General features: G+C 30.2%; 1 protein-coding gene across 1 annotated transcript in view; it reads right to left on the bottom strand.

Annotated features, from left to right (window-relative positions):
- Positions 1 to 24,956, bottom strand: part of Ank2 (Ankyrin 2) — a 53,442-nt gene extending 28,486 nt beyond the window's left edge. Inside the window, exon 1 of the mRNA XM_065506212.1 lies at positions 24,736 to 24,956. Coding sequence (XP_065362284.1) covers positions 24,736 to 24,783 — 48 coding nt within the window. The 5' untranslated portion in view covers positions 24,784 to 24,956. The remainder of the gene's footprint in view (positions 1 to 24,735) is intronic.
- Between the last annotated feature and the right edge of the window lie 1,171 nt (positions 24,957 to 26,127).

Genomic DNA, 26,127 nt, shown 5'->3' with positions numbered 1-26,127 from the left:
GCAGTGTACTTACGTACATACGTTAGAATTAAACAACACCTTGACTAATTTTGGGTATATCTACAAACATTAAGTAAAAAAATATATTATATTTCTATTATATTCATTTCAAGGGCAATCTTTTGTAATTATCCTTTTCTTCACTTCTTTGTTCAAGTGCTTCGAAGGACTCGTGCAAATACAGCCAGAACTACCAGAATATATTATACATGCACGAATACGCATTATTTTTATAACATTTAGTATTTGTTTTAGTTCTGAGCTGTGCTGTGCTGTGAAGGCAAGGAGAGGAAATTTGAAATCACGTAATTCAATCTTCTTGCCACAACAACTTTCCAAAATGACAACAACGACAAAACAACAGCAATAACTCTTCATGTACAAAAATGAGTCATACTCGTTCGTAAATTATGTAATGTCCTCATTACTTTCATTTAAAAATAGATAAATTCAGAATGGAATGGAAAAGGACACACACGCACGCCATAAAACAAAAAAGACATTTTTAAATAAAAAAAAAAAAGATCGAGAAAGAAATTACACTTGAATATGCAACATTTCGTGTTGAAACGTATGACACATCCTTCAGTAACCCAATTTTTCTTTTCGATTCTTTGCCAACCTCAACGAATGAAACAACAATTGTAGTTTTGCTATAAAACATGCAAATGTAAATACCTAATAATTTACACAAACCACACCCTATTTAATAAAATTAATAAAACAAAATATAAAATCTTCTTGGTAGAGGAAATTTTTTTTATTTTTTTCAACACATTTTTTAAATTTAAAACCTTAAAGTAGATTTTCATAGAGAAGAAAAGATAAAACGCATTTAGGCTGGAATTTGTATTGATTTTTTATAATCGTTGAAAAATGGGTGGGTCCTTTTCATCTGCCCAACCCATTTTCTAATTTAAAATTTTCTTTTATAGATAATTTTTCTATTTTTATTCAAAATTCTAAAATTCTTATTTAAATTCAGATAATTGCATTAAATTATTATAGTTTTTCTTTTAATTTAATGAAAGAAGAAAAACAAAAGTTACATACAATTAATAGTAATTATTTGAATTTCTGCCAGACATGAAAAATCGATAAATGAAAAAATGGACGCCATCATGGCTGCCAGACAACAGAAGAAAAAAATCATCTATTTCAACATTTCCCATGGAATTTTAAAGAAAATATTTAATTTTTTTTATTGAATTTGTTAAAAATATTACCTGTGTGCCATTCTCAGTAACCATTTTTATAAAATTTATTTAATTTCTTATTAAAATATTCGATTTTGAATTTTTTTCTACTGTCTATAGTATAGAGAAATTGTGTAAGCGTATGTCGTCACTGCTTAGTCATAATTTTTTTCTTTTTGCAAAATTTTCTTTCTTTATTTTTTTATTTGTATTTTGGTTAATATTCTTATTAAAAATTGTGTTAAAAACTTTAAAAAACTTATTTTAAATTAAAAAAATAATTCACTTTGAGAAGGTGCAATAAGATTTTGAAACATTTAATATTATTTAAAGCACTTTTTGAATATTTTTTTCTTCTATATACTATATATTGCTATATGTATACGAGATTATATATATATATTTATATGTATATTTTATTTTCACATATACTATGTATGTATGTATGGTTGATTTTAGGGGTGTATGTGTATATATGTAAAGGGAAGATATTTATTATTATTTTTTTTCAACTTGTTTTCACTTTTAGTTTTGTATTTATTTTTTGCTTCCGTTTAGTTCAAAATTTAACTCCAGACTGAACAAGATTCCAACTTGAAAATGTCCTGTAAGCCAACTATGCTTCGTTTTTCTTATAAGTAGGAAGTAGCAAGGACCTGCGCACAGGAAATTCGAACTAGAATTGCTTTTGAGTACACAAACTCCAATTTAGCTAGTGGTGGGGGTAGATTTACTCACCCACCCACCAGAGGGTTATTTCGAATTTACAGAAAAAACGATTGAGCGAAAGTTAACAAAAGAGAGGAGAGCGAGTTCAAGCCATAGTGTGGCATGAGATATTTGTCAATAATAGCACGTGCCATTGTTATTGTTTTGATTTGATTTCATTTGTTTTGTATTTTATTTAGAGTTGCCGGTTGCCGGGTTAAGAGCATTTCTAAGGACCTTTTCTAGCAAACATTTATTTGTAGTTGTAGTAGTAGTAGTAGACATTGTATAGTTACAATTAGGGTTGATTTAATACCAGTATTTTGTGTTTGGTGGTGCACTAGGTTTTTCGTACGTTCATCATGCCCACGATGTATGTCAATTGTTTAAAGTGCCTTTGAATTGTTTCTGCTTTTTTATGTTTATATGTTTTTAATAATACTGTCTTAAGGTTGTCTTGGAAGCTCAAGAAACACTTTCATGACTACTTAAAAAAAATACGAACAATAAACATATACTTGTGTATTTAAATGTTTAATGTCAAGACATTTTACAAAATATAGGTAGGCCTCCATTTACGTGGTTTGTTGGGCCCAAAAAAATAGCGTGTAAATCAAATTCGCGTAAAACGAGGTTCTAATTTAGAACGAAATGCTTTTTTGGGTCCAATAATTTTTTATTTTGCGTAAAACAATACATCAGTCACATAACAAAAAAGAAATTGGGACCTAAAAATCGCGTTAAATAGAAAACACATATGTACATACATACATATCGTCACCTTAACTACACAAAAATTCAAAATCGAATTTTTGATTGATTGATCCATTATTATTGATTTTATAATGTATCCTGTAAAAACAATAAAAATGTATTTACGTCCGTTTGCATTTAAGGCGACGATATATACTTTAAGTAAACTTATTTCTACTTACTTAAAATAAAAGTAAAGTAAAAAAACTCAACTAAAAAAATTATTTCTTATCGAAAATTAAGGAAAAAATGTCAATTAAAAAAACAATATATTCTAATTAGTGTTTATAAACCGGTTAATCTGTTAACCGAAAAACCGGTTTTTCTTCGAAATCTCGGTTTTTTGCGAACCGGTTAATTTAAAATGTTGATTTTCGGTTAACCGCTTTATCCGGTTTTTATCACTCGGTTAACCGGTTTTTAAAATTTGGGACTAAAATTAATAAATCTCACGTTTTTGTGCATTTTTAATATTCATTGTATACACACTATTGGTCTGATTTGAAACCTAAACTGCTGATTTACAATACAAACCTTTTTAAATTGATATTTTTAAGAATTACAATGATTCTAAATAGTAGGGGACGATGAGTTTACTTGAAAACTTTTTCAGAATAAATTGCACATAATGAAACTATTAAAAATTAAATTCCGCATAATTCTAGAAGTTAAGCCAAATCTTAATAATGATGTAATAATAGTGATGATTTTACCAAACGTTAAGTTGAATTTGATGTGCATACCTTCTTTCAATCAATTTTATTTTATTAATCATTTTGTTAGCTTAGTGTACAAAGTCCTTTTCAGAAGTACGTTTAAAATCCATAATTTTAAATATGAAATCTGATAATGGAGTTTTATTACTTACATATGTATTTGGTACGATTTATAATGACAAATAAGCACAGCTGAGAAGAAGTGCGTTTGTATCTTATAGGTCCTTTTTTGGGACTTGTAACATTTTCTGTTTCATATCAGAAAGTCGTGGTGATAATAAATTTCAAAATTATCAAATATTTAATTCAAAATTGATTTACATTTTTTGGTTGAAATTTAATGAATAAACTAATTACTAAAACAAGTATTATATAGTTAGTAACATATTTACACTCAATTCCATTTGATAATTTAGAAATTTTTACAAAATAAAATGGACTTAGCACTTTTGTATATTCATAATTATTTAATATTAACCATTCCTGACTACTAAAAACTACACATTTTAAAACTGTATATACTTTATTGGACATTTTATGTTTTCTACATATATATGACGGTTAACCGGTTTTTTCGATATCGGTTAACCGAAAAGCCGGTTTTTTAAAAAAGGTAAATTTTCGGTTAACCGACAAACCGGATTTTTAAAAAAGTCGGTTTTTTATAAACACTAATTCTAATACATAAAAGAGATCAAAACATAACAAAAAATTCATAAAAATTAACGAAGTTTTCAAAAAAGAAATTGTTTTTTTATTCGCTTGTGTTTTTTTTTCGTTTCTTGTTGTTTGTTGCCGCTATATATAAAAATCATGTAAAAAAAGTCGCGTATTTGAAAAAATGGTTACTAATTTGAGTTCGCGTTATATCGAATTCGCGTAAATAAAGTACCTGTATAAATACATACATATGTTCGAATAAAACGACTTTTTGTTAACTCCGATTTAAAAAATTTTAATGCCATTCAATAGTAAAAATATTGAAACTAAGGTAGCCAAAAAATTAGATAAAAATATTGTCAATTGTGTGCGTGGTATGATGTTAAAGTCAAATATTTTATGTCATTTTATAACATATGTGATTTTTAAAAATTTGATCAGAAGTAAATTATCACTACTCGCAAACTCTTATCGATAATTGGATGATTTTTTTTGTTATGTTGGTAAGATAATAGTCTTTAAGAACTGGTATGATTTGTTACTGTACTGTCAAATTTGAATTTCAGTGGAATAAAAGTGCTTAGGGTCAAAAGGGGTTAAACAAATTTTACTACCAGAAGAAAGGCCAAAGTGTCCTCTTTAAGCCCATATATACTTGTTGACCTGTTTTGACCTATTTGTTGAACACTTTTTTCATTTGAATGAAATTACTCCCAATTTTTTTTTCTACCTGTTCATATGACTGGCGCAAAGTACAAGTCGCAATTTTGGAGATATTCCGATAAAATTTGGTACATACATTTTTTTGGTCCCAGGACAAAGCCTATTGAAAGTGACTGAAATCGGTCCATTATTTCACCTAGGACACATACAAATGTTCTCCCGAAATTATACTTTATCGATAGTAAATGGTTAATTTATATAGGTATCTACACAAATTTTGCTCTAAATAAGTTTTATATAAACTGTATTAATGTCACCTAATTTTATGATGATCGGTACATAATTAGTCATAGCTACCATATAATTCCCGCTTCCAAAAATTACTTTAACGAGCATAAATCTCTTAAAAATTTTGGTTTAAACACAAAATTCAACACAAATAACTTCCATATAGACATAAATCACACGACCTAATTACATGGCGATCGGTTCATAATTAGTCATAGCTCCCATATAATGCCCTCTTCCGAAAATCATTCACGAAAATAAATTATAGTGTATGGTATTATATGGTTGAGCTTGACCGAACATACTTCCTTACTTGTTTTTATCTGCTTACAACTTTTTTATAAGTAAAGCTGATACAAAAAATAAAAAAATCCGCTTTTTCATACTAAATGCTATAACAAATTAAAAGTTCAACTTTAACCTTAAATTGCTCAACAACTGCCGATCCGATTTTAATGAAATTAAATCTGGAGAAAAACTCATGAAGTTATCTGTCCATCAAAAAAATAAATTTTCTAAAATATCTCTATCGGTACAAAAGTTACAGAGTTTTGGCCGCACAGTGTTGCTAATTTTGAAATAGCGGCCTAAAGTCTTTTTTTATACTATGTTCACATTTGCAGACTTAATCATCTCAAACGTGATTAAGCTCTAATCACTTCAAAATCGAGATGATTATCCATACATTTAAATGATTTGTTAATCACTTCAAATTGACATGATTAAATCTTAATCACTTCATTAATCACGTAGGATCAACTGAACATACCTCAAACTGATGATGATGTAGCATCGGCCACCTTTTAGTGTAGTACCGATAAATAAATTTTGACAGACGTTTTTTTTCCTTAAAAAACCTTAAATAATTCATCAATGTTCACAATTTCATAATTAAAAAGTTTAAAATAACCTGCTGATATCTTTTATAAAGTATTTATTTCCATATTTAATGCCTTAAAGAAATATAAATTTGTTTGTTGTTTTTTATTTGTCAACTTAATCATTTTAGTGTCAACTTAATCATCTCAAATGTAATGTGAACGGCTTTGATTAACTTAATCAAAATTTTGCTTAAACGCGTTTAAAAGCCCAAGTGTGAACATAGCATTATTTTGCAGCCAAATTTTAATTTTAAATACTCATATTAAAGTAAACACCTGAGAACCTCAGAAGCCAAAAATTCAGGTCTCTATTTAAACATTTTCCCTATAAACAGGGTGATTCAATATATACCTTTTTATTATCTGATTGAAAAGTAGGATTTTCTAATAAATTTTGAAAATTCAATCGCTTATAACTTTTTATTTGCAAAAGGGATTTTTATGAAGTAAACGGTTTTTATTAAAATGGTTTCATATCTTTAATATCATTGCAGACATATGTTTCCACCACTTTTGAAATCGCTTCCATATTATTTTTAAAAATGTGTTAAATTTTACATAAATTTAAGGTTTGATGGAATAGAACCTTAGGGAATTCCTAATATTTCGTAAAAAGCCTAGTACCATTTGAAAGTACGTACTCTCTCCTTTATTGACGTACCTATTTCGTTTTGTGTTTTTTTGCTCTTTTTGAGCAAGTATGATACTTATACTTTTTTTTCTGACTCAAGTATGATACTTATACTCTATACCACCATATATGTTGTATAGTATAAATGCATTCTTGTGAATAAAGTATAGGTAGCAATTTTGAAGATATTTCGATAAAATTTGCTACATAAAATCTTTTTGGCCCAACGACGAAGCCTGTTGAAACTGGCTGAAATCGGTCTATTATTTCACCTAGTCCCCATATGAAAGTCATCCCTAAATTGCACTTTATCCGTCATAAATGTTTAATTAATATAGGTATCTACACAAAATTCCTTTCCGAATAAGTTTTATATATACGGAAGTCATGTCACCTAATTTTATGACGATCGGTTCATAATTAGTCATAGCTTCCATATAAGACCCGCTTCCGAAAATCACTTTAACGAGAATAAATCTCTTAAAAATGTTGGTAGCTACACAAAATTCAACACAAATAACTTTCATGTAGACATAAATCAGACGACCTAATTTCATTGTGATCGATCCATAATTAGTCATAGCTCCCATATAAGGCCCAAGGAATAAATCTCTTAAAAATTTTGGTAGCTATACAAAATTCAACACAAATGACTTTCATGTAGACATAAACCAGATGACCTAATTTCATGGCGATCGGTCCATAATTAGTCATAGCTCCCATATAAGGCCCTCTTCCGAAAATCTTTCACGAAAATAAATTATTGAAATTTTGAAGAAAAATGATTTTGCTCATTTTCTTAGTTTAGGGTATTATACTGTCGGGCTTGAAGCACCATACTTTCATACTTGTTATTATTATAATTCTTTACTACTATTATCATTATTTATTAAATTTTATTGGAAAATAAAATATTTCTTATAAAACTTTTCTATAAAAATTCAAAATTTTTTTTAAATATTTTTAATTATTCGACAAAAATATGGACTCAGAAAGGTTTTTATGTTATACAATACAATAAATACTCAATTTTTTATTATAAATTTCATATGCAAATTGCAAAAAAAAGTCTTACTTAAATTATGGCTAATAATTCTTCAGAATCACTTTTCTAGACATCATAACTACATTTCGCCACAACCTAATATACAAATTAATATACCAAAATAAGGGTAAACAAGTCACCTATCAAACAAAAAAAATGCCGCCTGTGTCAAAAGTTATAGAGTTATTTTTAAATTTCCCAAACTGTGCGGCGTTTCAAAATCACTTTCAACACCACTTTAATCTAAGTTAATATTTTTATTATTAATTGCGATTGTGCTAATATTTCGCCAGCATACGATCAAACCACGGCCGCCCATCATAAGCCATAAAATTTCTGTTTTGAAATCAATTCTAAAATTCAAAAACACAAAATTGGTTGTCTGTAAAACCCTGATGATTCGTATGAAATTTGTTGATAACAAATTGAAGAAAAAAGGGATTATATTAAATATGAGAATAATTCATCTTAAAGCGGCCTGCTGTTGGATTTATCATCTCCAATTTCAAAGATATATACCTCTGTTACTTTGTATTGCAAGCATGGTTGCCAGATTTGATGATTTATTCCCTAAATTTTACGATTTCTTTGAATTTTGTTGTATTTTTAAAAGGTATACCATATGAATTATATTGCAAGTCATGTCAGTTATGGAAAAGTAATTCGATATTGAAGTTCATAAGATGAGTGTCAAATTATTCACGCCCATTGTTTTAATACCGTTAATTTTTAGCCCAACTACATACAATTATAGGTTAGTAAATCATACATACTTTGAAGACTCTCACAATAATAGTTTTTCAGATATTCGATAATAGCTATTTACTTTATATTGGAGTTACCACACACGGCTCTGATTCCACCAATTAACATCCCAATTACATATGGGCAATTCCATATCATCGTACGTGACATTTGTACGCCTGTGTAATAGATTTTGCAAAAATAAGAGTATCTGAAAAATAATTTGGTCTTTATGTTCCATTCAGAGGGTACAATATTTGAAAATAATAAAAAGTTCTTTCGAAACTTTGTTGTCCAAAATATCGAGCGAAATAAGGGTATATCGTACGTGACATAAAACGGAAGTTATTTTGAAGTACATGTAGAAATATGCGAAAATTTTCGAATCGTGAGACACGTTATGTTTTCTTTTAATTTCTTACACTAAACGAAATATTTTTCCTTTACAATCCGTCATATTTAAATAAAAACAATCTTTGGATGATTTTATAATAAATAAAATTTAATATCGTAAGTGACATACCGTACGTGACAGATTTTTCTCTTTTAATAAAACAATATATCGTCCCCTCAATAAAACAATAGTGTATAAGCATATACACCATAAGAATCTACATAACTGATTCTATATGTGGTCAAAATTTGGTGAAATTCTACTTCCACAAAGTGGGTCAAAAGATCAATTGAAATATTACTTTTGTTCTAGATTTCTACTAACACAAAAAATTTAAACTCAATTATTTCGAAATGGCAAAACAATTATACACTATTGTTTTATTAAGGGGACGATATATTCTGTAAATATATGTATACAAAAACTAAAAAAATAATGGAAAGTATACATTCGGTTTCAATAAACAATTTTATAATAGCAAATAAACAGAGTCAAATTCATTTCATACTATATGCTAATTCGCAACTTAGTTTTTAGTTTAAGCCATATAGGCAGTTTAAACTATTATTATGCCAATAAAATGTTGTAATAAGCTCTAAATACTTACACATAGTAATATTTTAGTGTTTTCTCCTATTCAAATCAACTTGAAAAAAAGTTTCAAGGGTTTTTGGGTTTTCGGTCGTAGTAGTCATTCTCGTGGAATTGCCCATACAATGATATCAAAATTACATATCTAAAACATTGAGAATCACACTATTATATTCTTCAGATATTTAATAATAACTATTAACTTTATGTGGGTCACGTCCACTGTTTCAATCCCCCTCAACAGCTGATACTGCCGACAAAGGAATTTTCACAAAGTTTTGAGAATCACACGATTCTGCAGATATTCGATAATAAATTTTGAATTTGTATGGGATCCCTTTAATTTTTGACATAACAGAGAACAAACAAAGTAAGTAAAGTAAAACAAAGTAACTTACATAAAGTTTAAGAATTTTGGGACTCTTTATTTTCACAGTTACATGAATTTTAGTATTTACTCTGTATGGTCGTGACACCTCACGCCCACTTGAAATTTCCAAAAAAAAGTAGGTAGTAGGTGTAGTTCTTTTAAGACATACAAAAACATACGGTAACATTTTCTAGGAATTCGGTCCAGCCGTTTAGCCGTCTATAGACTTCGAAGAAACAATCAAACATATATACATACATACAAACCAGAGAAAATAACGGGTTCACTTTCATTTCAATGGTAAATTCTCATTCGCAGCCATTTAAAAATAATTGTTTGTGATATATCACTGAGAGAGTGATTTATTCGAGAACATTTTAGGTTTGAGGTTGAGAGAAACAGAAAATAAACAAACACAAATAATCTGGATGAGTGATTTATAATTTTTTTCGTAAAGGTCAGCTTGTCACTTTTATTTTTTTTTTTTTCATCATTTATTTATTGTATCTTCATTATTTAATGAACTAACAATAAGTGGTTCAAATCTTATATCTAATATTATTATTTAATTAGTCCAGCCAGTGCCGGACGTAAAAATTTTGTGTTCATGGTTGTTTTGGTTAAATTGGCATTCTTCCTTCTAGATTAGGTCTGCTGTGTCCCTCCTTCTTAATCGAGTGTGGCCACGGTTATCTAATATGTTGCGGGCCAGCGGGTTTGGGTGAACTTCAAGTTTTTTTAAATATTTTTGTACGTTTTTCGAGATTTCAGTTTTTACAATGGGCACGTTTAGATCTTTGTGTATATTCGCGTTTTTGATATACCAGGGGGCAACTGTGATCATTCTTAGAAACTTGTTTTGGCGTCTTTGGATCTTTTCTACATTTGACGCTGAGGCCGTGCCCCATAACTGTATGCCATAACACCATATCGGTTTTATGATCATGTTATAAAGTAGAAGTTTACAATCTAAACTAAGCGTGGAGTTTCTGCCAATAAGCCAATTAATTTGAATTGATTTCAATTTCATTTGAGTCAACTTTGCATCTATATGACTTTTCCATGTAAGGCGAAGATCGAGATGTATTCCGAGGTATTTCACTTCCGATTGTTGAATTATTGTTTGGTTATTGATATGAATAGGGGGGCATGATTCTCTACGCAATGTAAATGTAATGTGTGTACATTTTTGCTCGTTGACTTTAATTTTCCATTGTTTTAACCATTTTTCTAATTCAAATATGTGGTTTTGTAAGTAACGAGACGCTTCTTGAGGGTTTTCATGAATGCTTAGAATAGCAGTATCATCAGCAAATGTTGATGTATGAGTGCGATTGTTAGTTGGCATATCAGACGAATACATCAAATATAAAAAAGGTCCCAGGATACTGCCTTGGGGGACTCCAGCTTCAATGGGTTGTGCAGTACTTAAAAAGTTTCCCTCTTTAACCTTAAATGTTCGACCAGATAAATAGCTTTCCAACAGCTTATGTGTGTTTGCCGGTAAATTTTGACTCAATTTGTATATTAATCCAGCATGCCATACCTTATCAAACGCTTGAGAGATGTCGATGAAGAGTGCAGAACAGTATTTCTTTTCTTCAAACGCTTTTCTCACCATATTTACAAGTCTATGGGTTTGTTCGATAGTACTGTGTTTTCTTCTAAATCCAAATTGATGATTCGGAATACAATTGTTTTCAGTTAACATCGGGTACAACTTGTTCATAAGTATCTTCTCAAATAGCTTTGATATATTAGACAATAGGCTGATGGGTCTGTATGATTCTACTTTTGTGTGATCTTTTCCCGGCTTGGGTATCATGGTAACCAGTGAAACCTTCCATTCTGGAGGATAATATTCAAGTCGTAATATAGCATTAAAAATAAAAAGAATTATTTTTATTGCTATCCGGGGTAGCTCCATAAGCATCTTGTTGCTGATCTTATCCATACCAGGCGCTTTCTTGGGATTTAAATCAGCAATAGCATTTTCGATCTCTCGAATCTCAAAACGTAGGGGTACGGCTGCTCCAAAATAGGGTGCAACAGGTGGCAACTCAATTGCTTCGTTTGATGTGTTCGGTGTAAATACTTTTTTTAAATGATTAACAAACAGATTCCCTTTTTCAGTATCATTTCTTGCCCAACCACCACTTGAATTTCGCAAGGGGGACTTACTTATAACGGGTCTTTTAAGATTTTTTGTTGCTCGCCATAATGAGTAATCCGATTGCGGGGTTGCGTCCAGGCTTTCTAAATATTTATTCAATGATTCCATTTTTCGAAATTCCAAGAGCTTTTTAAGTCTTTTTATACAATCTTTAAGCTTCGATTTTAGTTGGGGGGATCTGTGCAATTGCCACTCTCTTCGAAATCTTCTTTTTTCATTTAAGAGCCGTTCGACATCTGCAGAATTAATTCTATTATATCTGAATTTTCGGGGTGTTTGGGTAGCATGTTGAGCAGCCATTCTGAGATTTTTATCGAAATTGATAAGAGAGTGATCGATGTTTTCTGGTGTTCTTAGCGGTATGTTTTCCGAGCAATGTGTACTGAGGTATTTTTTATATTTGAGCCAATTTATTCTTGTGCCTGCCATCGCTAAATTACCAGTCGGGGATACAATTTCTAGGGGGCTCAATAAAGTAATAATAGTGGGTGAGTGATCTGAAGATAGTTCCAGCGAGGATTCAATTTGAATCATTTCTCTAGGGATATTTTTCATCACGCTAAAATCAATAACATCCGGTATTTTTCGTGGGTCAGTAGGCCAGTAAGTAGGTTGGCCGCTCGAAAGCACATGCAAACCCATTTTAGAAATTGAGTCGAACAAAACACGACCTTTAGGGGTAATCAGTCGTGATCCCCAGAATGTGTGCTTAGCATTATAATCGCCAGCAGCCAGGAAACGGGGGCCTAGTGATTTAAAAAATCTATTATATTGACTTTCTGTAATTGAGAATCTTGGGGGTGAGTATATCGATGAAATCACTAAGTTTCGATGAAAATCTTCAAGACAGATTGTAGCAGCTTGAAGATAATCTTCGCAAAAATCACACATTAAGTAGTGTTTTATTCGAGCTTTTATTAAAATTGCCGAGCCTCCGCATGCTCTACCTCTGGGATCTTTGGTGTCATATATTACATATCCATTTATTCGAAAGGAACTTCTGGACGTCAAATGAGTTTCAGAAACCAGCATTACATCAATTTGTTGGTTTCTTAAAAAATATTCGAGTTCGTTTTTGTGTTGGCGTATGCCGTTTGCATTCCAAAAACATATTCTTAGGCAGTTCATGGTCTGTTAAGCACAGCCTGCAATAACATTGATTGCATCTTAAGCATTTCTTGCATCATGTTACTCATTGAGTTTGTAAAGTTATTTACCGATTGCACAAGAGTTTCTATTGTAGATTCTAGTCGGGTAAAATTGAAAATTGGCGTTTGCTCTCTTACCTCTGGGTTCATATTTTCGTTTTGGGGTTGACGGACTTGCGGCTGAGTTTGGTTGTTTCTAAGTACATTTGCGAACATGAAAAATAAATCGCAAAAAAGCATTTGATGAAAATCAACGCCTAAATATATAAAATTTATCAAAAGATTAATAACAATTTAAAACATTTTTGTTACTCAGACTTCATTAATTCATACTTATCATATTATTTCCATAATTTGTTAAAAATTACTAATAATATGTTATTGTATGTAAATAAAAGAGAAAGTAACAGTTATTAAGAACAAGAACAAATGAATTGTTTTTCTCACAACAAACCATTAAAAAAACAACAAACACGAGTAAAGGGCATACCAGTGATTTATTTTTATCGCAAAAATATAAATCACAATTTGGGTTTTTTAGTATATCGACGAGTTATTTTCGATCTCTGATACAAACACACATTCGTTTTTATTTTAGAACATTCCCCGTGCATTTACAAGAGGAAAAAAATTAAATTTGTTCAGTTTTTGTAAAAATGTTGCCATTTAATATAAAAGACAAAAAATTATTATTGGTTAACAACTCGTGTAGAAGGAAAGCCGTACTGGCGGTCGCTAAGTAAATTGTTGGACTCCAGATATTCAACAAGATGGTAATTTACCATACTTTCCATGACTTAAGAAATTGCTGAGTAAATTTATATTTGGCGATAATTTTCAGGGTTCCCTTTTTAGGAATTAGCGTTACATTAGCATCCTTGCAACACATACAAAATTGGCGGGCACGGTATAAAGCGCTGAAAAAGTTAGCTAGGACGAGCTAGCGTCGAAGGATACTGCTGCAAGATCAGTGCTGGTATACCATCCAGCAAAGGAGACTTATTATACTTATCCGCTAAAAAAAACTTTTAACAGCGCTTTCGCTCTCGCGCTATATTCGGATAGTTCGAATTATTTGCAAATGAATTTGCAAACGAATGACCAAAAGCTTTTACTGCCCTGGGAAGCAGTATGAACTTTAGTTCGGGTAGATATTTTTCACAGCTCAGCACTTTGGCACACGAAGATCTCGTTCGTTTGCGTAGCGAATCAGTTTCGGCATTTTTGTTATCAACCCAGATTCTGAATGCTACCTCTCTGGATCTGAATCCATTTTTCACTTCTGATTAAACCGGTTCTTTTTTTCCTTAGTTTTAACTAACAATAGCAAGTCATTTGGTAAAGAATTACGTTTGAAACAACCAGGTTGTGGATAACCTATCCAAAATTTGGCAGTCAGTTGAAAATAAATTCGACTGACACAACGAAACTGATATCTCTAAGTAGTTTCAAATATCTTTGTACAAACAATTCTTTATACAAATTTCTATATACAAATGATTCTTTATACACAAATTTATTATAAGCCTGTTGTAGTGAAATAGTCTCTGGCAGGAATCGAACTCGCCACCCCAGACCGACAGGTCCAAGCTGTAGCCATTGTATACTTATTGATACAATGTATAATACTAATTTTAAACATATTACTAGGGTTTTTAATTTCCCGACCTTTTCTGATTCCCGGGAATCGGTAAAATTTTTCTCTACATTCCCGGGTACCCGACTATTCCTGAAATATATAATAATACTGTAAACTAGTATTATAATCATAAATCCATTCCCAATATCTAATTCTTTAGCTTCCTTCAAAAGCTTCATATAAATTGAATTAATTTTAAAGTTTAAATAACAGAATTTATTCAAACTTTGAATGATTAAATTTTTGTTGATTCAAATCTACCACAAATGGAGTTAAATGTTTTTTCTTCATTCAGTTTTATTTAGCTTTTAAGCATTTTCAAAATGAAAATTCTTAAGCCTTTTAGTAAAAGGAATGAATTCAATACACTTAACTGAATTTTTATAATACAACATCTGCAAAACACACTCATTATAAAGCTGTCATTGTTACCAAAATGGCCATAATCTCTATACTTGAAAATACCAAATGGTGTGCCGCCTAGTGTGTTCTGGAATAATTCGCACCGGTCAATCTTGGCATTGAAGATTATTCACCTTAATTTCTAGATCATGCAGTTTTCCATATGCTTTTTTAAATGTTCATTCGAAAAACCCTAAATAAATAATAATAAGCGGTTTATTATTGCCGACATATAAACGAAAAACTGTAAAAAAAAGTTTTTTATTCCCGGGAATCCCGACTAAAAATCCCGGGAATCGGGTAGTGAAAAATTGGCAAAATTCTCCGGAAATTTGTCGGGGATAAAAACCCTACATATTACCCACATATTTCAAATATGTATAATTGATTTTAAGTTGTAAACATTCCGATTTTATTTTTATGCAAAAATATTTATAAATGTAATCTTAATTTACCCAAATTTTTTGTTTACTAAATTTGAATATAGTACAGCGAGGTCTGGGAAATTTATGATAACTATGCAATTTTTTTAATTTATTTATTTATTCCAAACATGTAAACAAAGTACTAAATTTTACTATATTTAATCGATTTGTGGTTCGGATTCCCATCCATTATTCAATTGGCTTACATTACATAATAATAAAAACTAAAGAAAAAATATAAAATAAGCAGGTTTAAATTGACACATATTATTGCAAAATATTCTCAATTAATGCCACAGTGCTCAAATAAAAGATGAGTGGGAGGCAATTAAACACGAAATTCGTTTAATTTCACACATGTCTTTATTTGAAAAAAAAAAAAAACAAAAACATTAAATATTATTTAATGCTCCTGTAAAAGTAAATTTTGTATGCGAACAATATAAAATGCACCCTATATATTTTACTTCAAAACAAATCCATGCAACGAGGGGATTGCACTATACATACATATATGAATGTACAGTAGTGCTGCTCTTAAAAAAATGTATTTGCTTTGGATGGGTCATATTTTATTTAAAAACAAGTTAGAAAGGTATATTCGGCTTTGCCGAATCTTAAATACCCTCCGCCAGCATACATATTTTTTAGGTTGATATATGTATATGGGAGCTATAACCAATTATTGGCCGATCATCATAGAATTAGGTATAGCGATTTTGGTATATATGGGGATTATTTATGACGAAAGTGATTTTCGGAAGTGAACTTTATATGGGAGCTATGGTCAAATATGGGCCGATCTACAAAAAATTTTGTGTTGTGATTTCTTTTAGCACGAAACTTATTTTTGCTGAATTTTGTATGGATACCGCAATTCTGAAGGCATTTATAGACCAGAGATAATGTCATAAATAATGTGGTGCCAGCCCCACTAAAATTCCGGTTCTCTGCCGTGAGGACGACGGTCAAAGGTCTTAAGGCTGGAAAATCACCTGGTATAGATAAAATTACTACCACGATGATAAGTAATCTGCCCACCTCAGCACTGAGAATTATTTTGTTCATATTTAACTCAATACTACGTATTGGATATTTCCCATCCTCATGGAAAATATCTGATATAGTTATGATACCGAAACCGGGAAAAGATGTCACTCAAGTAACATCATACCGTCCCATTAGCCTATTGTCAATATTCTCAAAACTTTTTGAAAAGTTGTTACTTGAGAGACTTATAGTGCACCTTGACGAAAATTACATTATTCCTGACCATCAATTTGGTTTCAGAAGGAAACATAGTACTATCGAACAGGTACATCGGATAACTACACTTATTCGGAAAACCTTCGAGAGCAAGCAGTATTGTTCCGCATTATTTATTGACATATCTCAAGCCTTCGATAAAGTCTGGTACGATGGACTAATACACAAAATTACTAGATTACTACCTGCGAACGTACATAAACTGCTTAAAAATTACATACAAGAAAGATCTTTCCAAATCAGATCAAAGGATGTGATCTCAACACGTCGAAAAATATCCGCTGGTGTACCACAGGGAAGTATTCTAGGGCCGTTCCTATATATTTTATATACTGCAGATATGCCCACGAGCGCACTGACTCGCACATCTACATTTGCGGATGATACCGCCTTTTTTAAGTACACATGAAAACCCCGTAATAGCTTCTGAACAACTCCAGTCTCACATCGGCGATTTGGAAAAATGGCTGGACAAATAGAAAATTAAGGTCAATGCAACAAAATGTATTCACGTTACATTTACTTTAAGACGAGAAAGTTGCCCTTCCATACAGATAAATAATATCAAAATCCCAGAACAGAGCCATGTGCGATATCTCGGTATCCATCTTGATCGCCGTTTGACATGGTCCCACCATATTGAAGCCAAGGTTACGCAAATAAAATTAAAGTCAGTCCAACTGTACTGGTTAATTGGCCCACGGTCTGCTCTAGACTTGGAATACAAAGTGCTTTTGTACAAAACAATTATAAAACCGATATGGCTATACGGCATTCAGCTATGGGGAACAGCCTCCTCATCTAACGTTGAAAAATTGCAAAGAAAGCAGTCAGCACTGTTAAGGACAATAACAGGTGCCCCAAGGTACATTCGCAATAGTAATATCCATAGGGATCTCAATGTCCCCATAATACGCGAGGAGATCAAACTCTCCAGTCTAAAATACATTTCAAAACTAATGGATCATCCAAACCCCCTCGCCAGGGAGTTGCTGTCATTTGAGGGTCATAGACGACTGAGGCGATTGGAAACACTGGATCTGGCCAGATAATCATTTAACAAGCACTCATGTTGGACATTGCAGCGGCAATAACAACTTTAGTTTTAGTTTAGGTTAAGATTTGAATACTTATTTGTAAATTTCTAAAAAGAAAGATTCAATAAAGAAAAAAGATATTGAAAAAAAAAAAAATAAATATATAGACCATAGAACTATATTTCGGAAAGAAATTTGTATGGGGGCTAGGAGAAATCATGAACCGATTCTTATTATTTTCACCAGAGTTAGTCGTTTTATTATAAAAATAACGTGTGTAAAGTTTTAAGGTACTTTATAAATATAAATATGGGGGATTTCATGTCAAGTGAACCAACTTTTGAAATCGATGTCTTCCGATCGGGATGAAATTTGCACCAAGGTTAGCTCTATTGGATAGTAACTCAGACACAATTTTTCAACAACATCGGTCGAGAACTCTCTGAGTTATAGGGGGTAACATTTTGACAATTTGGTCAAACAGGGGTTTTTTCTTATCCATGTAACTTATTACCTATTGTTCTTAGCAAAATGTGTTCCAAATAGTATAGATAGCTATTTCTTCGATCTTTCGAAAAAAAATATTTTAAAAAAAAAATAAAAAATTTTTAATATTTTTTTTCCGAAATCAAAAACTTTTTTGACTTTTTTTTAAAATACGCTATTTTTTTTTATTTTTTTTTTTTTCTTAAAATAAAGTTTAGATATTTTCCTTGAACACCTACTTGGTCGCTTAGTGGGATGCGAGTGGGATATCTATCAAAATAAATATTTTGTAACTCAAAACATAAAATTTTTGACTTTTTTTGCAAAATCAAAAACTTTGTTGACTTTTTTTTTCAAAATGGACCCTTTTTTAATCTTTTTTTTTAGGTCAAACAAAAGCTTAGATATTATCCTTGAAGACCCTTTTGGTCGCTTAGTGGGATGCGAGTGGGATATCTATCAAAATAAATATTTTTTAACTCAAGACTTACAATTTTTGACTTTTTTTTTTGCAAATACGATTTTTTTTCCAAATGGGCCCTTTTTTTAAAATTTTTTTTGTAGTCAAAAGAAAGCTTAGGTCCATTCCTTTAAGATATTTTTAGTCCCTTAGTGGGATGCGAGTGGGATATCTATCAAAATAAATATTTTGTAACGCAAGACATACAATTTTTTAATTTTTTTTTGCAAAATCAAAATTTTTTTCCAATATGGGCCCTTTTTTAATTTTTTTTTTTGCTCAAAAGAAAGCCTAGATCCATTCCTTTAAGATATTTTTAGTCCCTTAGTGGGATGCGAGTGGGATATCTATCAAAATAAATATTTTGTAACGCAAGACATACAATTTTTTAATTTTTTTTTGCAAAATCGAAATTTTTTTCCAATATGGGACTTTTTTTTAAAAATTTTTTTTGCTCAAAAGAAAGCTTAGGTCTTTTCCTTTAAGACCTATTTTGTCACTTAGGAAGATGTGAGTAGGATATCTATTAAAATAAAAATGTTGTAACTCAAGACATTCAATTATTGACTTTTTTTTTGCAAATTCGAATTTTTTTTCAAAATGGGCCATTTTTTAAAAATTTTTTTTTAGTCAAAAGAAAGCTTAGGTCCATTCCTTTAAGATATTTTAGGTCCCTTAGTGGGATACGAGTGGGATATCTATCAAAATAAATATTTTGTAACTCAAGATATACAATTTTTGATTTTTTGGCAAAATCAAAAACTTTTTTGACTTTTTTTTAAAATGGGCCCTTTTTGTAATTTTTTTTTTGCTATAAAGAAAGCTTAGGCCTATTCCTTTAAGATGGTTTTGATCGCTTAGTGGGATGCGAGTGGGATATATATCAAAATAAATGTTTTGTAACTCAAGACATACAATTTTTGTGTTAAAACATTTATTTTGATAGATATCCCACTCGCATCCCACTAAGGGACTAAAAATATCTTAAAGGAATGGACCTAGGCTTTCTTTTGAGCAAAAAAAAAATTAAAAAAGGGCCCATATTGGAAAAAAATTTTGATTTTGCAAAAAAAAATTAAAAAATTGTATGTCTTGCGTTACAAAATATTTATTTTGATAGATATCCCACTCGCATCCCACTAAGGGACTAAAAATATCTTAAAGGAATGGACCTAAGCTTTCTTTTGACTACAAAAAAAATTTTAAAAAAGGGCCCATTTGGAAAAAAAATCGTATTTGCAAAAAAAAAAGTCAAAAATTGTAAGTCTTGAGTTAAAAAATATTTATTTTGATAGATATCCCACTCGCATCCCACTAAGCGACCAAAAGGGTCTTCAAGGATAATATCTAAGCTTTTGTTTGACCTAAAAAAAAAGATTAAAAAAGGGTCCATTTTGAAAAAAAAAAGTCAACAAAGTTTTTGATTTTGCAAAAAAAGTCAAAAATTTTATGTTTTGAGTTACAAAATATTTATTTTGATAGATATCCCACTCGCATCCCACTAAGCGACCAAGTAGGTGTTCAAGGAAAATATCTAAACTTTATTTTAAGAAAAAAAAAAAAATAAAAAAAAATAGCGTATTTTAAAAAAAAGTCAAAAAAGTTTTTGATTTCGGAAAAAAAATATTAAAAATTTTTTTTTTTTTTTTTTAAATATTTTTTTTCGAAAGATCGAAGAAATAGCTATCTATACTATTTGGAACACATTTTGCTAAGAACAATAGGTAATAAGTTACATGGATAAGAAAAAACCCCTGTTTGACCAAATTGTCAAAATTTTACCCCCTATAACTCAGAGAGTTCTCGACCGATGTTGTTGAAAAATTGTGTCTGAGTTACTATCCAATAGAGCTAACCTTGGTGCAAATTTCATCCCGATCGGAAGACATCGATTTCAAAAGTTGGTTCACTTGACATGAAATCCCCCATATACATATTTACACAAATAACCAAAAATATGTGAAAATTGTAAAATTTTTTTAGGTTGCTTAGGACAACAATAAACATATTTTTTATGTTTTTTATTTTGTTGGCGTATTTTGAACGTGAGCGTGATTTACACAGACACACAGACGGACGGACGGACGGACATAGCTCAATCGACTTAGAATTTCATAAGGATCAAGAAAATATATACTTTGTTGGGTCTCAGATGAATATTTCTCAATGTTACACACAGAATGACAAACTTATATATATCCTCATTCACATATGTGGTGGTGGAGGGTATATCAGCAGTTTAAGTTTCAAATCAGATCAAATGTTTGATATAATCTGTAGAGTCTACAGTGTAGACAATGAATATAAAAAATGCATCAGAACATAACAAAAAACTAAAATTTTGATGAAAGTCCGGTTTTTCGGTTAACCGTTTTATAAACACTAAACCCAAGAGACTTGCGCAACTAAATTGCGTAATGTGAAAGGGGTACTAGTGTGAAAGGGGTCTTAGTTTCAGCTACTGAATAACAAAATAGGCAAATCTATGTTTTAAGGGAAGGCCTACTTAATTAATGTACATATGTATGTTACCATTCAATACACATGAGCATGTTGCATTCTACTTGATCAATGTACGATTTATTCGAATAATATGTTTAGGGTGGTTTTTAGTACTTTCACTTACTAAATCTTAAATTGCAGAAATACAAACAATTGTGTTTGCTTAATATTAATAATGTAAAATGTTTCTCTTAAAAATTTTATTATTGACTGTACTTTGTTTGGCAGCTCGGCGAAAAAGTCCAATTTCTTTATTGTTGTGCATTCTAAATGAAACCTTTTCAGAATATAGCGATTTTTCTTGGAAAATAGCGATATATTATATAAGTTTTATATACATATAACAGAATATTCAGAAAAGTATATCTATGCAGCCCAAATTTAATATAAGATCTCGATATACATATAAGTTTGTCATACAGTGAGTAACATTGAGAAATATTTATCAGGGACGTTATATAGAATTGATCAGCCAATAGTGGTACATAGCTTCAATATAGAACTGTATGTACAAAAATCATATTCCCGCATTCTGTGACTTATTTTAACCAAAGTAATTTTCATTATAATGGTTTATGTCTAAGGTTGAGTTAGGGTTTGCATTTAATTGCATTACGATTGAAAAAGCACTGTTGATCGCGATTATCGATTGATCACAGTTATATTTACAATTTTAATTTTTAAAAAATAAAGAAATATTTATTGTTTAAATCTATTCAAAAATATGCACTAATTAACAGTTTCAAGTAAAACTCTAAAGTGTTTCGAATAAGAAAAGAAGTATACAATATTTATGAATGGATATATCACACTCACAGTGAAAGTTCAATTGAAATATCTTTTTCCGCGACCATTATTTATGCGATTTAAGTTTTTCGTTTATTATACAAGTTAATTTAATATATATGTATGTATTGTAATTAGGGTATTCTAATTATTCGATTTTTCTCTTGTTTGAATAAAACGAATAATTCGAATAAGGGATTTTAACTTGTTCGAATAATTGATCACACGTTTAAAATTAATCGAATTATTCGAATAATTTATTTTTTTTAAACAAGTAAAGAATGAAGATTTGATTGATAATGTTAAAAAACATTCGATAGCAAAGGCCACCATTAAATTTTCATCAGAAATATTCAGATCAGATTCCCTCTCGAACAACCTATAAAACAATTGACTAGCAAACATTTTAGTTTCCGTTTTTGCTTTAAAAAATTTGAGCTAGTTGGACATGATGTATTAAGAACTTTTTTATATCGTTCATTAATTCGGGTTTTGAAATTAGTAACTAGTTCTTTAGTAAATGAATTATTCACATTTTCCCTCAAGCTCTATCAAAGTTGCCGAATCTTTGCTTAATCAAGTGGTCTTGAGGAATTACACAAATCTGTCCAAAGTTTGATATCATTGTCAGTGAACGTAGCTAAATACGCAAAAAGTTTATTACCATGTTAGACAGAGATGCCCAACAATGTTTAACATCATGTTCAAAACGAACTCCATGTTTTTCTTGCAACAAAACATAAGTTTGCAATATTTTGTGTTTATCATTAGATTGATTAAATATTTTGCAACACTTACGTACGCGGTTAATAACGTCACTTATATATACTATTTTAAGATCATGGCCTTCGTCGATTTCAACGTACTCATTATAAATGTCATATTACTTTCGTCGACCGTTTCAAAATCACATTAGCCAACACCTTCAACACTTTATTTAATCTAAAAAGACGTAACCGCTAAATAAAATATATTTTAATTCTTTTAATTATTGTCAAAAACTCCTTTTACTTAAGACAATTCAAAACAAATATTTAGTTTTATTTTATTTTGTTTGATGCTGTTTGATCTTACAAAACACTTGTAAGAGTAAACACATCAAACAAATGTGTGCTAAAAAAAGTGGTTACGCTTTTTTGAGTAAATATTTGCCATGTGTGACCGTACCTTAAGTTAATATTTTGATTATAATCAATTAATAATTATTAATTGAGATTCTGCTAATATTTCGCCAGCATATGCTCACACCACGGCCGCCCCGTCATGTTTAGACCCTAAAATTTCTGTTCTGTATCTAGGCGAATGAAGTTTTGCCCAAATATTCTGTGTTGATCAGAAATGTTTGGTACTGCAAATAAGCTAATTCGATCCAACCAAATCAAAATTTTAGAACAAAACATCCGTCTGACGTTTAAAAGAAGACCGAAACGAGAGAAACGAATCAAAAACATATTTTGTACCGAGAAAGGTGAAATTGACCACCGATACGTTATATATGCAAATGCATGTTTTTTCTCGAATGTCCAAATACAATGTAGACTAATTATCTATCCGACTCTCACATTTTGCTGTAAAATGGCATCGATTTGTTAGTGCATATTTTTGCATATTTTATTGACAATACATATTTATATGCATATTATCCATGTTTTTAATAAAAATATAATTTTTTGTCGTCAATGGGAAACATATTGTCTAGACAAAAAGTTTTTTGTCGAATTTGTTATAGAAATATCATCAAATGTTATCGACTAAATACTTTCAACTCCGAAAAACTGGCATTAATTTCATAATTTCTCTATCAGCAATTTCAAAACATTTAGCATCAAAAAAGTCTACTTTTTTTTAAGTATCAACAATTCACTAAATGTATCGAAAATAATCATATTTGTTTTAATTCCCCAGCTGTTCTACTAGACTGTCTTGACTACACTATAGATGACTTTGAGATACTTAAGTGTCAATTGTCTTTACGCTAATTAATCAATTGAATTCTTTTGATGAATCGCAAAATGAAGATCTAAAGATTATGGCTTTAAACAAGTATTCATATCTAGATATTATAATTAATATATCCATCGTTTTCTCAGAAGAATAATTATAATTTTGTTCCTGGTATAGGTAATTTAAAGAGTCCTAACAGCTGGGAACACTGTTGTTTTTTTTGGACATTGCGCGACACATAGTTAATTATTTTATGTTTGTGCACAAAAATATAGGTGCATATTTTAAAATTTGTATGGTCATATTTTGATATTTTTGAAGGATATTTTAGGCGCATATTTTCCAATAATAAAAGCATGAACATATCCAGATGGATCGGTTCATCTTGCTCCTTGGGGAGCAATAGGGCCTTATAAGTATTTTCAAAGTTTATAGGAACATGTCTAAAACACTAATATTCGTACATAGTTTTGTTTCTAAGTGCAAACCAGACAATATCTAAACTATAGGTAGATAATTATACATAGCGACGAGACTCTCCGTTTTGTCAAACAAAAAATAAAACAAACCAAAATACATTTACTATTAGTTTTTTGACAATTACCTATATTTATATGCCTCGTCTCTATGTTAGTCTATGATCTAAACATTTATATTTATTACATAAAAAATTGTGTTTATTTTTGTAGCCAGACACATTTTTGTTTTTAAAAATACACGTACACACATAATTCTTTTTTGATTTCCACATTTTAGAAGTTTTCTTTAAAAATTCCTTAAGTTTTTTTTGTAATTTTTGTTTTCAGTTTTTTTTTTCATTCACTTACACCCAAACTCTGCAGCGAGGGAAAGCGCTTTTTTAATGGATTCAACATTTATACTTGTAATTCAATTCCTTAAAACGTTAAAAACTAACTCGTTTTTTAATATTAAAGAAATTTTTAGATTTTTATTAATTTTAGAATTATTAATTTCTTTTTTTTCACATTAATAATACAATTTCGTTATTTCAGTTTCGTTCTCGACAGACTATACACCAGTCGATTTCAGTGGATTCGTAATATTGAAAATTAAATTTAAACAAACATTTTTTTGGGTAGAACGGAATTAGCCAAATAATAATATTTGCTCTTAAGATTTGTGCAGAGAGTTTTCCCATCTCCCGAATGACCAGCAGTGAAAGAAGAAAGTTCTCTTAAAATTTAGTTTATTTTTGTATTATCTCGAGGTGGGCTGGTATCAGTGCTGTTACTGTTAGGTTTTTTTTTGGAAAAATCGTCAAAATTAAGAAAAAATCGTCAAATTCCACACAAACATTTTACAAAATCGTAACGACTTAAAATCATGTTGTATTCATTAAATTTTTTATATATAAAAATATTATTTATTTAAAGGGAAACATACAAATCAGCAGTCTTTAATCAATAAAACATATAAAACATCGAATTTAATAAAATAAAAGGCGTATCTTTTAAACGCGGTTTTGGTTTTTAATAACTTTTATGTATGTCATTTTGAAAATAATACATAAACATATCTGTCATTTATTCTCACTTAGTTACACTGTGTGTAGTTTTTAAAGTCATGGAAATATAACCATATACGGTCACCAGTATGTGATAAAAGACCAAACTAAAAAAAAAAAATTTTTTGTTCTTTATGACAAGGGCTACAACTTTGCCCCCTAGAGTAAATCAAAATTCCGAACTGTTTGCAAGATATGAACCTGAGAAAATTATTACTAATTATTACTTTTTTGCAAAAATTACGCCAAGGCCCCAAATCTTTGGGGGCCCATAAAAAGTGCATAACTTTGGGCAAAACTGGGAGACACACATTTTTTATCGATAAGTTAAAAGTATCATTAGAACAAAAATTACCAATTACCCATTACCATCTTGAACAATGTACCAAACTGTTACAAATGGCAAATGGAATTCCCTTTATTCTAGTCTTATAATAAATAAATCCATACCAGTTAAATTAAAGAAATGTTCATTTAAAAAAAAAAATACAAAATAACTTATTTACAAATATTAAAATATTTTTAAGTACAACATTTGAAAAAGATATTTTATATTTTTTATCTCATTTTAAGTGATTTGGTACAATCAGTTTCAAAAAAGTACAATTTTAAATGCTTGTTGGTACAATTTATAAATTTCATTTGCCATCCCTGTTCCATCATGACAACGTTCGGCCAAATGTTCCAATACCAG

This window comes from Calliphora vicina, chromosome 3, assembly GCF_958450345.1.
Source record: "Calliphora vicina chromosome 3, idCalVici1.1, whole genome shotgun sequence".
In the NCBI taxonomy this organism is placed as follows: Eukaryota; Metazoa; Arthropoda; class Insecta; order Diptera; family Calliphoridae; genus Calliphora; species Calliphora vicina.
The sequence above is the reverse complement of the archived record's forward strand: the minus strand, read 5'-3'. Positions and strand labels throughout refer to the sequence as shown.